The 13,838-nt window shown below is 41.1% G+C and overlaps 2 protein-coding genes across 2 annotated transcripts in view; both read right to left on the reverse strand.

Annotated features, from left to right (window-relative positions):
- The window catches only part of LOC125239184 (cytoplasmic FMR1-interacting protein), a 138,529-nt gene extending 128,138 nt beyond the window's left edge, over positions 1 to 10,391 (reverse strand). The window contains exons 1-4 of the mRNA XM_048146699.1: positions 10,120 to 10,391; positions 8,455 to 8,591; positions 7,659 to 7,838; positions 4,955 to 5,136 (exon numbers count right to left, since the gene is read on the reverse strand). Coding sequence (XP_048002656.1) covers positions 4,955 to 5,136; positions 7,659 to 7,838; positions 8,455 to 8,591; positions 10,120 to 10,195 — 575 coding nt within the window. The 5' untranslated portion in view covers positions 10,196 to 10,391. The remainder of the gene's footprint in view (positions 1 to 4,954; positions 5,137 to 7,658; positions 7,839 to 8,454; positions 8,592 to 10,119) is intronic.
- Positions 10,392 to 11,570: 1,179 nt separating this feature from the next.
- LOC125239322 lies at positions 11,571 to 13,631 on the reverse strand. Its single transcript, XM_048146866.1, has 2 exons — positions 12,526 to 13,631; positions 11,571 to 12,412 (listed from the first exon to the last, which is right to left on the reverse strand). The coding sequence occupies exons 1-2, from the start codon at positions 12,644 to 12,646 to the stop codon at positions 12,084 to 12,086; spliced, it is 450 nt and encodes a 149-aa protein (XP_048002823.1). The 5' UTR covers positions 12,647 to 13,631; the 3' UTR covers positions 11,571 to 12,083.
- Between the last annotated feature and the right edge of the window lie 207 nt (positions 13,632 to 13,838).

Below are 13,838 nucleotides of genomic sequence, written 5' to 3' on the forward strand. Positions count from 1 at the left end.
CAATCAAATATACCTGTGATTCTGCCTTAGTGTCATTTGTGTCCAAAAAAATAGTGAAACTGAACTGAAAAGATTTACCGGCGTCGCGAATGTTGATGGTGTTTTTAATTACTATCATATTGCTTTTAAAACACATGGAGTGGTAAGTTTGTTATTTTTATGTAAAAGTGGTACTAATTATAAAACAATACGAACTTTAGTTTGTTTTAAAACATGCAGTTTTATGGTAACTATGCTAATCAAAGTATGTTATTATTAAGCTGTTAATAATATGAAACCACTGTAATTTGTAGCAGTAATTTAAATGGAACAAACTGTAAATAATATTATTCAATGGCAAAATTAGACTCAGTTCCATAAAAACATCAAATTAAGTTGTTATGCAGGCCTCTATGACAGTCCTTGAAATATTTTTAAATTTTATCTATTTTCTCTTGTTAAATGTTCAAGTACTCATTATGACTAATGAAATTTAGTATGTATAAAGGATATTTACCTAGTACACAACTACACATACTAGTTTTTGTTGCCGATGGATTTTGTCAAACAGCCGATGCTAGAAATTATATATATATACAGATCAGTACCTCACCTCATTTGAAGTAAGACATTGTAACACCTCATTTTTGGAAATGAGGTACTCATACAAACTCATTTGAAATTGATGTCCTACCCATCACTACCCTTAATAGTAACGAAAAGGGGGGCTCGGGGGGCGAAGCCCCCCGCATAAAAGAAAGATTAACGTAGTATTTAAAATAAGTTGGGTTAGGGTTTTCTTGTGACCCTTAAGAATAACGAAAAGGGGGCTCGGGGGCGAAGCCCCCGCATAAAAGAAAGATCAACGTAGTATTTAAAATAAGTTGGGTTAGCGTTTTCTTGTGACCTTTCAGAGCAAACAAAGGGGGGCTAGGGGGCGAGGCCCCCGCATAAAAGAAAGATCAACGTTGTATTTAAAATAAGTTGGGTTAAGGTTTTATTGTGATCCTTAAGAGTAAAGAAAAGGGGGCTCGGGGGCGAAGCCCCCGCATGAAAGAAAGATCAACGTAGTATTTAGAATAAGTTGGGTTAGCGTTTTCTTGTGACCTTTAAGAGCAAACAAAGGGGGCTCGGGGCGAAGCCCCCGCATGAAAGAAAGATCAACGTAGTATTTAAGATGAGTTGGGTTAGCGTTTTCTTGTGACCTTTAAGAGCAACCAAAGGGGGCTCGGGGGCGAAGCCCCCGCATAAAAGAAAGATAAACGTTGTATTTAAAATAAGTTGGGTTAGGTTTTCTTGTTACTCTTAAGAGTAACGAAATGGGGGGCTTGGGGGCGAAGTCCCCGCATAAAAGAAAGATTAACGTAGTATTTAAAATAAGTTGGGTTAGCGTTTTCTTGTGACCTTTAAGAGCAAACAAAGGGGCTCGGGGGCGAAGCCCCCGCATGAAAGAAAGATCAACGTTGTATTTAAAATAAGTTGGTTTAGGGTTTTCTTGTGACCCTTAAGAGTAACGAAAAGAGGGGCTCGGGGGGCGAAGCCCCCCGCATAAAAGAAAGATCAACGTAGTATTTAAAATAAGTTGGGTTAGCGTTTTCTTGTGACCTTTAAGAGGAAACAAAGGGGCCTCGGGGGGCGAAGCCCCCCGCATGAAAGAAAGATCAACGTAGTATTTAAGATAAGCTGGGTTAGCGTTTTCTTGCGTTCTTTAAGAGCAAACAAAGGGGGGCTCGGGGGGCGAAGCCCCCCGCATAAAGAAAGATAAACGTTGTATTTAAAATAAGTTGAGTTAGGGTTTTTTTGTTACCCTTAATAGTAACGAAAAGGGGGGCTCGGGGGGCGGCATAAAAGAAAGATTAACGTAGTATTTAAAATAAGTTGGGTTAGGGTTTTCTTGTGACCCTTAAGAATAACGAAAAGGGGGCTCGGGGGCGAAGCCCCCGCATAAAAGAAAGATCAACGTAGTATTTAAAATAAGTTGGGTTAGCGTTTTCTTGTGACCTTTCAGAGCAAACAAAGGGGGCTAGGGGCGAGGCCCCCGCATAAAAGAAAGATCAACGTTGTATTTAAAATAAGTTGGGTTAAGGTTTTATTGTGATCCTTAAGAGTAAAGAAAAGGGGCTCGGGGGCGAAGCCCCCGCATGAAAGAAAGATCAACGTAGTATTTAGAATAAGTTGGGTTAGCGTTTTCTTGTGACCTTTAAGAGCAAACAAAGGGGGGCTCGGGGGGCGAAGCCCCCCGCATGAAAGAAAGATCAACGTAGTATTTAAGATGAGTTGGGTTAGCGTTTTCTTGTGACCTTTAAGAGCAACCAAAGGGGGGCTCGGGGGGCGAAGCCCCCCCGCATAAAAGAAAGATAAACGTTGTATTTAAAATAAGTTGGGTTAGGGTTTTCTTGTTACTCTTAAGAGTAACGAAAAGGGGGGCTTGGGGGGCGAAGTCCCCCGCATAAAAGAAAGATTAACGTAGTATTTAAAATAAGTTGGGTTAGCGTTTTCTTGTGACCTTTAAGAGCAAACAAAGGGGGGCTCGGGGGGCGAAGCCCCCCGCATGAAAGAAAGATCAACGTTGTATTTAAAATAAGTTGGTTTAGGGTTTTCTTGTGACCCTTAAGAGTAACGAAAAGGGGGCTCGGGGGGCGAAGCCCCCGCATAAAAGAAAGATCTACGTAGTATTTAAAATAAGTTGGGTTAGCGTTTTCTTGTGACTTTTAAGAGCAAACAAAGGGGCCTCGGGGGGCGAAGCCCCCCGCATGAAAGAAAGATCAACGTAGTATTTAAAATAAGTTGGGTTAGGGTTTTCTTGTGACCCTTAAGAGTAACGAAAAGGGGGGCTCGGGGGGCGAAGCCCCCCGCATAAAAGAAAGATCAACGTAGTATTTAAAATAAGTTGGGTTAGCGTTTTCTTGTGACCTTTAAGAGCAAACAAAGGGGGCTCGGGGGCGAAGCCCCCGCATGAAAGAAAGATCAACGTAGTATTTAAGATAAGTTGGGTTAGCGTTTTCTTGTGATTTTTAAGAGCAAACAAAGGGGGGCTCGGGGGGCGAAGCCCCCCGCATAAAAGAAAGATAAACGTTGTATTTAAAATAAGTAAGTTGGGTTGGTTGGGTGGGCGCTAGATTATTCTAAGCTGACAGATAAAACACAATGCAATACAGACACACTGGCGGAGATGGAGAGAATGTGGGCTCAATGAAATATAAATTGAAATAAAAATAAAAATTAAATAAATCAATGAATGACTTTATTGCGATAAACTTGGTACCTCAGGTGGTATTCATTATTATTAAGTAGCAATACGTGTTAAGCCACAAATCGCTTGCAAAATTCGCCTACTTGAAATAAATTTATGTTTAAATTTTAAAGATATTTCATTATTAACGACTAAAAAGTATAAAATAAATTTATAGTTTAAAAAACACTAGAAAAACACGCTTTTATAAATGCACGTAAAAGCCAAAAATAAATTATGGATCGTTCAAGTTGTCTCTATTTCTGGGATAAAGAGTAAACTATGTGCTTTTAATTATAATATTTGATTGTAAAAGCGTGGGGCGCTGTAACAGGAAAAACTTTTTGTATAACTTGCTGAGAAATCAAGTTAAGCTATGTTACGAGAAGCAGGTTACACAGATTGGCGCGCTAACTGGACTTGCAGCACGACTGCAGCGCCCCACGCTTTTACAATCAAATATTATAATTAAAAGCACATAGTTTACTCTTCATCCCAGAAATAGAGACAACTTGAACGATCCATAATTTATTTTTGGCTTTTACGTGCATTTATAAAAGCGTGTTTTTCTAGTGTTTTTTAAACTATAAATTTATTAAGTGGAGATAGTTGAAGGCAAGGTGTTTTCAGTCAAAGAAAATAGTAAATCCGATGTACTTTCGATATGTTTAGGAAAATTAACGATAGAGGGCGTAAAAATCAATTATATGCCGTAGTGCAAGTTGTTCGCTGGATGCCACTGTTACCCCCGCAAACTGGGTAATGACTTGTTGTCATAAAATGTATAAGTATTTATTGATGTCCAAAATTTTCGCTAGATGTAGCTATACCATCCGCAAACTAGCGAACGGCATTCTATGGCTAATTACATGTATTAAATTGTAAATTATATGTCTTTTTTTTTGGCAAACAAGTTAGCGTTCAAATATTTATTAATGTGACTGGTTGATGAATAACCTATTTAGAAATCCCGCCATAAATATGTGGCGTTCCATGTTTAAAGGGTCCGTATGGTTTTCGTTCTCAAAGGAACCTTAAGCATGGAAAGTCACATGAAAAGTTGTCGTAACTTAATAATAGATGGCGCTGCATTCGAAAATCTTGACTGATAACTCTATACCATACTATTCAATATACTCTATTGTTGAAGGGATGGAAATTGACATAGGCTACTTTTTGTCTGTTTTTAACCCTAAAATGGGGTGTGGGTAGAAGTTTGTATGGATCATTCAGCAATTTTCGGATATAACGCGAGCGTAGCTGCGGGCAAAAGTTAGTTGTTAATATAATACCGACAACTGAGCTGAATACTTAGGAACTAAACATAAAGTGTGATTTAACTGACAATGTGACGGGTTAAGGACTTTCCGAACACAGACATGTTAGCGAATTTGCCGCAAAGTGCGAAGTGACTTACCTCCTGTAGGTAGAGTAGTCGTTCTTGACGGAACTCTTCATGTTCTTGAGTTCGTCTAGCACGGCGAACATGTTCACGAACTTGCCCAGCGTGAGCAGGTACGCCTCCGAGACGAAGTCGCGCCGTTTCTGCTCGTGGCAGTACAGTGTGCAAAGTGACTTACCTCCTGTAGGTAGAATAGTCGTTCTTGACGGAACTCTTCATGTTCTTGAGTTCGTCTAGCACGGCGAACATGTTCACGAACTTGCCCAGCGTGAGCAGGTACGCCTCCGAGACGAAGTCGCGCCGTTTCTGCTCGTGGCAGTACAGTGTGCAAAGTGACTTACCTCCTATAGGTCGAGTAGTCGTTCTTGACGGAGCTCTTCATGTTCTTGAGTTCGTCGAGCACGGCGAACATGTTCACAAACTTGCCCAGCGTGAGCAGGTACGCCTCGGACACGAAGTCGCGCCGTTTCTCCGCGTGGCACAGCCGGCGGACCTCGCCGCAGAAACGCTCGATTGCTTTGCGCTGAAAAAACAAGTTTTAAATGAAATTGATTGGAGTAGAAGACGGCATCGTTCAGTCTACATTGCATCAGTCTGCCTTGAGTGAGACTTCAACTCACCCATTATTCTAAGCCAATTGGCATCGATTGCAGATGGTTCTGCTCATCAAAAATAACAATTTGAGAAACGCGATTTTTATAATTTTATTGTCTTAATATGAAGTGGCTATCAACGCTATACCAGTGGAGATTTTCGATATCTGCTAAATAATGGATATAATAAAATAAGTATATGGTGTAAATTACTGTAAATCGAGGTAATAGTGAAAGTGAAAGGGTTTCGACACTTTCGACTATTCCATCAAGGATGCTTACTTAACTACTAGAAGGTTTACACCCTCATATCCCGAGTTACACATATTTTTTTTTTTTTTTTATTTATTTATTTCCCATATAGGTATGCAAGATACACTTATGTCCGTCAGGTTTTTCCATACAACTAAAACAACTGTTATTACTTACTAATAACTAATAACTACTACACTTATTACTAGTACACTAATGCCTATTTATTCTAAAGTTACAATTTTGCAATTCACCCAAACAAGTTTGTCCTTCAAATAGTCTGACACATTATAGTAAGATCTTTCAGTTAATCGTGCTTTTACAACTGTTTTGAAAGTTTTGTCTGGTAAGTCTGTAATGTGACTAGGTATCTTATTGTAATAATGTATCGATTGGCCTATAAACGACTTCCTCACTTTGGCCAACCGTATGCGGCGCACTGCAAGTTTATTTTTGTTTCGTGTATTATAATTATGTATGTCGCTAATTTTTTTATAATTTGAATAATTTTTTCTGGCGTACATGATAACTTCATAAATAAAAATCGAGGGCAGTGTTATGATGTTGACTTCCCTAAAACGGTCTCTTAGCGAGGTAAGCGGGCTTAGGTTATATATTGCCCTCACTGCTCGCTTCTGAAGAACAAATATACTGTCAAAATCTGCAGACCTTCCCCAAACCAGGACTTCATATGACATGAGACTGTGGAAATAACTGTAATAAACTAATTTAGCTGTTTCTTCATCCGTAATTTGTCTTATCTTTCTGACAGCATAGGCAGCCGAACACAATCTATTACTTAGACTAGTTAAGTGTGCACTCCACTGTAGTTTTGAGTCTATAGTTACGCCTAGAAAAACTGTACTGTCTGAAAATTCTAAGATATCCTGTCCAAGAATAAGACTGGGCTCACGGTGCCCCTGCTGGCAGCAAGTAGTGAATCGGATACATTTCGTTTTTTTGGAGTTTAGAAGCAGGTTGTTTGTGGTAAACCAAGTCAAAGCCTTTTGCAAGACCGGGTTAATAATAGCCTCGGCGCTATCGCCATTTCTTGGCACTTTAAATAAGAGAGACGTGTCATCAGCAAAGAGTACTGTATTAGCCAAACCATCAAGAACATACGGCAGGTCGTTTATGTAGGTCAGAAATAAAAATGGGCCCAATATTGAACCCTGAGGGACTCCCATTTCATAGATTTACTATTAGAACCTTTTTTACTGTGCATAGTGTGCATCGCAATAAAAGTCCTGTTTTATCCAGATCATAATTGTAATATCCTGGTCACGGCACCAAATTGTAACGACCCACCTACCAAATGATTCTAGAGGTAGAACTTTACCTGGAAATACATAAACTGCAGTAGCTTGTCGACCTCAGGCGCTAGCACTTGCACAGTCCGCTTGTAGATATGGACGCGGTCGGGCTGCTCATTGGACCGCGGCTGCGGGATGGCGCGCTTTTTACTGTGCAGCGCGAGAAGTCCTGTTGTCTCAAGATATCCTGGTCACGGTACCAAATTGTAACGACCCACTTCAAATGATTCTAGAACCTTACCTGGAAGTACATAAACTGCAGTAGCTTATCGACCTCAGGCGCTAGCACTTGCACAGTCTGCTCATAAATATGGACCCGGTCGGGCTGCTCATTGGACCGCGGCTGCGGGATGGCGCGCTTTTTACTGTGCAGGGCGAGAAGTTCTGTTTTCTCAAGATATCCTGGCCACGGCACCAAATTGTAACGACCCACTTCAAATTATTCTAGAACCTTACCTGGAAGTACATAAACTGCAGTAGCAAGTCGACCTCAGGCGCGAGCACTTGCACAGTCCGCTCGTAGATATGGACCCGGTCAGGTTGCTCGTTGGACCGCGGCTGCAGGACAGCGCGCTTTTCACCGTGCAGCGCGAGAAGTCCTGTTTTCTCAAAACATCCTGGTCACGGCACTAAATTGTAACGACCCACTTCAAATTATTCTAGAACCTTACCTGGAAGTACATAAACTGCAGTAGCTTGTCGACCTCAGGCGCGAGCACTTGCACAGTACGCTCGTAGATATGGACCCGGTCAGGTTACTCGTTGGACCGCGGCTGCAGGACAGCGCGCTTTTCACCGTGCAGCGCGAGAAGTCCTGTTTTCTCAAAAACATCCTGGTCACGGCACTAAATTGTAACGACCCACTTCAAATTATTCTAGAACCTTACCTGGAAGTACATAAACTGCAGTAGCTTGTCGACCTCAGGCGCTAGCACTTGCACAGTCCGCTCGTAGATATGGACCCGGTCGGGCTGCTCGTTGGATCGCGGCTGCGGGATGGCGCGCGAGCAGCAACGCCACGTGTATAGCATCACGGCGTGGGCGTTGCCCTCTTCTAACAACTCGTTCTGAGGAAAAAATAATAGCGATATAGCATCAATTTTGAGAAAAATATAATGATACTGGAGTGATAGAAGCAAGCAAAAAAGTGTGTTAAATGGGGCCCTCGCCTATTAAAGGTTTGCAAAATAGATGCAAAGGCTGGAAAATAAAATCAAGAAAAAATACACAATTGTAGGGATTGACAGGGCAAGCTATGATTGTGCCATTTGGATTATATATCAACCGGTTAATCCATGATAAATTATGGGATGTAATTTAAAAAGAGATGTTCATCTTATTGCATTGTAATAAGGTGAAAAAATGGATACATCTCTTTGTAGTCGACTGGACACATAATGTAAGCATATTCACACCTAAAGAAGGAAAATTAAGTGGGAGAGCTTAAGAACCGGGCCAGCTTAGGTACCAGTCAGTACCTTAATAGCTTCTTTTCAGCAAATTATTTTAAAGTATTTATGGTCACAGACTTCAATTGTTGATCCACTTCAAATATAATATTTCAAAACGTTTCATTGCAGAAAACCTTCCATAATGGAGAGATCATCATTGCAATATTGCAACCCTCAGTCATGATTCATGATCATGACCATGTGGAAACAAGTAAGAAGAAGAATTTCTTACCAAGTTGGCATGAACGGTAGCTTCTTCAATGTACTTGGCGATGCCAGTGACGAAGCCATTGCGGTCCTCAAAGTTTGTGTCAAAGTTGGCCTGGTACAGGATGGAGCATGGCGCTGCTTCGATGCAAGGCTGCTCATCTACAAGAGGATTGGTAACATTATAAATATCTATTTATTAATATTCAAGGGTTTCCTGGTGGAATCCGATAAGTTGAGCAAACTGGTTTTTGAAATTCGAATATGTGCAAGTGTCACAATGTTAATTCAAGGACAAATTATCTCGATTTATCGTGTCTTTTGGTTATGTTTGTTTATATGAAGTAACTTTTGTCGACCGGTCTGGCTCAGTCGGTAGTGAACCTGCCTGCTAAGCCGCGGTCCTGGGTTCGAATCCCGGTAAGGGCATTTATTTGTGTGATGAGATGAGCACTGATTTTGTTCCTGAGTCATGGATGTTTTCTATGTATGTAAGTATGTATTTATCTATTTAAGTATGTATATCGTCGCTTAGCACCCATAGTACAAGCGTTGCTTAATTTGGGGCTAAGTTGATCTGTGTAAGGTGTCTCCAATATTTTTTTATTTTTTTATTTATAACTGTTGGCAAAGGCCTCTCTAGCTCTCTCTAGTGTTTCCTCTGTCTAATATACCTCCATAGTTTTTGAAGACAAATATAAATAAATATAAATGTAATAGGATTCTTACACAGACTGAGTGAGTACAATGGCGAGCTCAAGGAAATCTCTTGCAATGCTCACAAGCACCATGTATAATCTAATATTTATACAAATTATGAACATAGAAAACATCCGTGACACAGGAACAAATATCTGTGGTCATCAAACAAATAAATATGCCCTTGCTGGGATTCTAACCCAGGACTGTGGCTTGGAAGGTTTTTTCTTTATTCTTTCCTTAGTATTTGTATCATGTGATACCTGTGATAGTATTAGGCGTTTCACTCACAACATGAATAATTTTAATAATGTGTTTGGGTGCACAAGAAGTCAATAGAAGTCTGTCTATTACGTTTGCAGCAGCACACACAATTATTCTAAGATAGAGTAAAATAAATATTCTATTATCAATAAATATAGAGGAGATGAAGCGTAGGGAACGAGCTGCGGGAGTTTGGACTGAGTTGGAACGAGTCCAAGGCGGTGGCTCAAGATAGAAAGGCGTGGAAGAATCTCGTGGAGGCCCTATGCACCTATGGGGTGCCCTAGGACAATCAAAAACAACAACAACAATAAATATATATGCCACTTGAAGATTAGGCCAGACCGTTCATCAAATATTTCTGATTCTTTGTTAAAAACTTAAGGGCCCTAACATTCCCTACTTAAGAATCATATTGTGGCCCTTACACATTACATTTTAAATTAGGCACTTTAATAAATAAGTACTCGATAACAGCTGAATTTACTATTTTAATAGATAATGCTGAATTGAGTTCATAAAAATTACTTTTGGTAATATTGAAACAACACTTCTAACATATGAAAATCATAGTTTTGATACTCCACCGGCGTCTTTTCCGACTAATAAACCAAAAGAATCGTCATTTTCCTTAATTTATTAACATAAACTAACGTACATAAGATAAATAAATACACAAGCATGATTCATACTTTCAACATTGATTACAAATTGAAACAATAATTACCTGGGAGCGTGAGCTCATCCAGCACATCCACATTGCTTAAAGCATCCGATAAAGATACTTTTTCACTCACAGACATGATTAAAGTTAATAAATCTGGGAAATATCACACGCAAACGCCGCGCCCAGGATATCGCAATTTAACCACTTTAAACGTCTGTATGCACTGTTTCACTATCTATAACTGTTTGTTTCTGTGTAATTAGGTTTATTAACGCTGTTAAGCGTTAATTTGGATAATATTATTGACTATCTGGATATTAAATACGGTAATGCCTTTGGCTCCCCACAGACAGTCTTAAAAATTCATAATCTTAAAAAAAACTTGTATGCAAATTGACAGTTCAAACTGTCAGTCAATCTGTCAGTGTCAGTTTGAACTGTCAATTTGCATACAAGTTTTTTTTAAGATTATGAATTTTTAAGACTGTCTGTGGGGAGCCTGAGGCTCCCCACAGACAGTCTTAAAAATTCATAATCAGTGTCAGTTTGAACTGTCAGATTGCATACAAGTTTTTTTTAAGATTATGAATTTTTAAGACTGTCTGTGGGGAGCCTTAGACAGCAAAACACACGGACGCCAGTGACGCGCTCGCACATTTTTTTTGTAACCTGTATCGATACTATCGATATTTTGTTGGAAAAGAAATCATGACATTGATTAATAAATAAAAGTACCGAGTTTTTATTGCATACTAACATCTTTTTATACAGTTCTTTCAATACTTATTTTATTTAATGTGATATATGGAAATAAAGTGAAGCATCAACTTTTTCTTGCAGTTTACACGATTATCGACCCTTTTATTGACATATACGTCACTACTGCCGACGCCCAGGACATTTTCGTTCAGAAACAAAAAGGAAAACAAATAGAAAGTTGAGATTTTCAACTCAATTTATTTTAGTCTCTTCGCACGTGTATCATACGACGTTTTTCAGTACAAATGCCCCTTTGAAGTTATATGTATAAGATTAGTGCGCAAGCAGCTAGGGTTGTTAAGGCCCAGCCACGACATTGGTCTAAGCGCGACAGCGGTGAGCGGCAGCCATACACTGGAGCGAGACACAGCGATGGGACTTTTCATTCGCACGTACGGCTGCCGCTCACCGCTGTCGCGCTTAGACAAATGTCGTGGCTGGACCGTTAAGCTAGGAACATACCACCAAATACTACGCGGACGTCCGTCGTCGCGCGACCGCGGACGCGGATCTGGACAATGAATATAGTACACTTAACCGTGCAAACTATCGGTCGACGGTCGCGGACGTGGCCTTGAGCGCATGGACGTCCGTAGAAATCTAGCTCGCTGGATGTTTTGGTCAGCCGAAGCCACGTCCCGAAGACCGTGCACACATGATCGGTCGCGGTCGCGGTCGCTCGACCGCGGATGTCCGCGTAGTATGTTCCTAGCTTTAGGGACTTGTTCAGATTCAGATTAAACACAGTAAACTTTTCGTGTACAACATTTATTATGTACTTCCAGTGAGATACTAAATTAAAGTGTCTTACAAAATGTAAGTATATTAATAAATACATATTGAGAGTCTCACACACAGACACGTGTGTAACTTAGAGATATTGACTACTAATATATGTCCAGATATTATATTACAGTCATTAGATATCATCAAAATAAACTCATTTGTCTTCAGACTCAAAAGAAAAATGAACTTTTTAACTGTGCTTACACATGACCGCACCTGTAGATAAGTGTGAGCGAGAAAAGAATAACTCTTTCTCGCACCCACTTACTGGATAGGATAGTAATTGGATGACCTTAGTGCGGTACGGTCCTTGTACGGTCATGGGTTAGAACTATTAGAACTAACGTTAACAATAGACTAAGGAACACAGAAGCGTGAATTTGTGCAAAACATTGTAGTCGGTAAAGTAGCAAATAATAATATTAGCGATTATTTTCGTAGTCGACATCTATTGACAAGTAGGTGATTTATAATTACGGCTACTTGATACTAGATGGCACAGGTGTCGCGTCTGCCCCTGCCGTGGTGGTGGGGCTTAGTAACCGTGGACTGGTCACCCACGGTAAAGCTAAGAGGTACCCAGGGCCGGCTTGTTGCTGGGCGAGCTGGCCCGAGGAGGATGCTCCAACTGGGCTTGTAAAGCCCACTTGAGACGCATTTGGGAGGACTGCCGTGGGAAGGAAGATATCCCGGCAGTATGGGATGCCGCTCTGTGCCCTCCCTCGGTAGCCGAGGTGGGATCGCAGGGGGAGAGGCGTGATGGTATAGCGGTGCGCCACTCTCCCTACCCCCTGCGACCTTGGCGGGGCGCTGTAGCGGCACTGGTGGGGCCGCAAGGGAAGAGTGCCGGTATTACGGTGCGCCGCTCTCCCTATCCTTTGCGGCCGACATGGTTAGCGGTGGAACCAAAGACCATTTCCTCCGCCGGGCGCCGGAACTCTTCTGGCGCCCATGGCCTCTTTGTGGCGGACTCGAGGGGGTCTGTCACTGTACCCATAAGTGGCCGAGGAGGAAGGTGCGCCCTGACATCTGGCGCACTCATTGTGGAGGGCCGTTGGGCATCCGCGTAGGAGCTGCACGTGGGCGGCCGCCGCCGGCGGGGTCGCCGTTGTGAGCGCAAGTGTTCCGGTAACCCCGCCAACAAAGCGGCGAGGTGGCATGTGGGGGGGTTTTTAGTGGGTATACCGTGGCCTCATTAGCCAATACGGGAGTCCCACATAACCGCTCGGGTCCCCCCTCGCACCCGAGTGGTATGCGGAACGCATTCCCCCCCCTATAAAAAAAAGGTGTCGCGTCTGACAAAATGTGTTTCAAATTCTCACCAATTTTCGACTAATATTACAAGAAGTTAAAAAATAGTACATTACTAATGTATCGCACGTTTTACAGTAGATATGGCAGTTTGAAGTTTGGATCTGACAAGTAATGTACAGATGTTGTGGGAAAAGATTTGCCTTCGTATTGTTACGGAAACGTACGAACGTGTCATGACTCATGATATTTTAGTCAGTCTCAGTACAAGATGTGTTGACTTAGCATGACAAATACGAACGTATCCGGAAAAATACGAAGCCCTTTTCGTACTACATCCGCAACCTAACTGTATTTCGATTAAGGATCAAAGTCGATTGTCTTTGCTATATTTTGATTTTTTAGTAAAACCTTGTAGATCTTAAAATCTAGTGACTACAACTTTTTGGCTTGCACTGCTTCAGGCGTCTTCGTATTTCCCTAGTCTATTTTAAGATACTATTAACTTGCTATTAACTAATACTTAAGATTGTTTCACCAGAGTTGTATTTACAATTCATTCGACGAAAACGCGACACTTTCTTGCTTAATATTAATATTCCATAAGTCCATAAGGTCAATGAGAACAATTGTGGCTGGTTTACACATTGATTACCATGTATGAGGTGTTTATAATTATCACTTATTAGTAAATTCAAGTTATTTGTAGTGACATCTAGCGTCATCCACGCGTCAACTAGCATAAATTATCAGTACTGCTACTTGTCAATACATAGATGTCGTGACGAACAGAAAGTCTAATGCTCAACAATTTTTAGCTAATATTACAATAGTATTTTCCCCTCACTAGCTCGGAAACACGTGTTTTGTCCTTTAATACCAGCGGGTAAAAACGCATTTTATCCACTAGTGGGTACTTGGGTGGACTCGCAAGTTCAGGATTCTATTCTCGAACCACTCGCTTCGCTCGTGGTTCAACTATA

The sequence above is a fragment of the Leguminivora glycinivorella genome, chromosome 25 (genome assembly GCF_023078275.1).
Source record: "Leguminivora glycinivorella isolate SPB_JAAS2020 chromosome 25, LegGlyc_1.1, whole genome shotgun sequence".
Lineage (NCBI taxonomy): Eukaryota > Metazoa > Arthropoda > Insecta > Lepidoptera > Tortricidae > Leguminivora > Leguminivora glycinivorella.

Excerpts from the sequence above, each read along its gene's own strand:
- LOC125239322 (XM_048146866.1), bottom strand. The coding sequence starts at position 12,646 with ATGAGTGCGCCAGATGTCAGGGCGCACCTTCCTCCTCGGCCACTTATG. Across the intron at positions 12,413-12,525 it reads AGAGTTCCGGCGCCCGGCGG|CCCCGCCAAGGTCGCAGGGG; the intron begins AGGAAATGGTCT and ends GCCGCTACAGCG.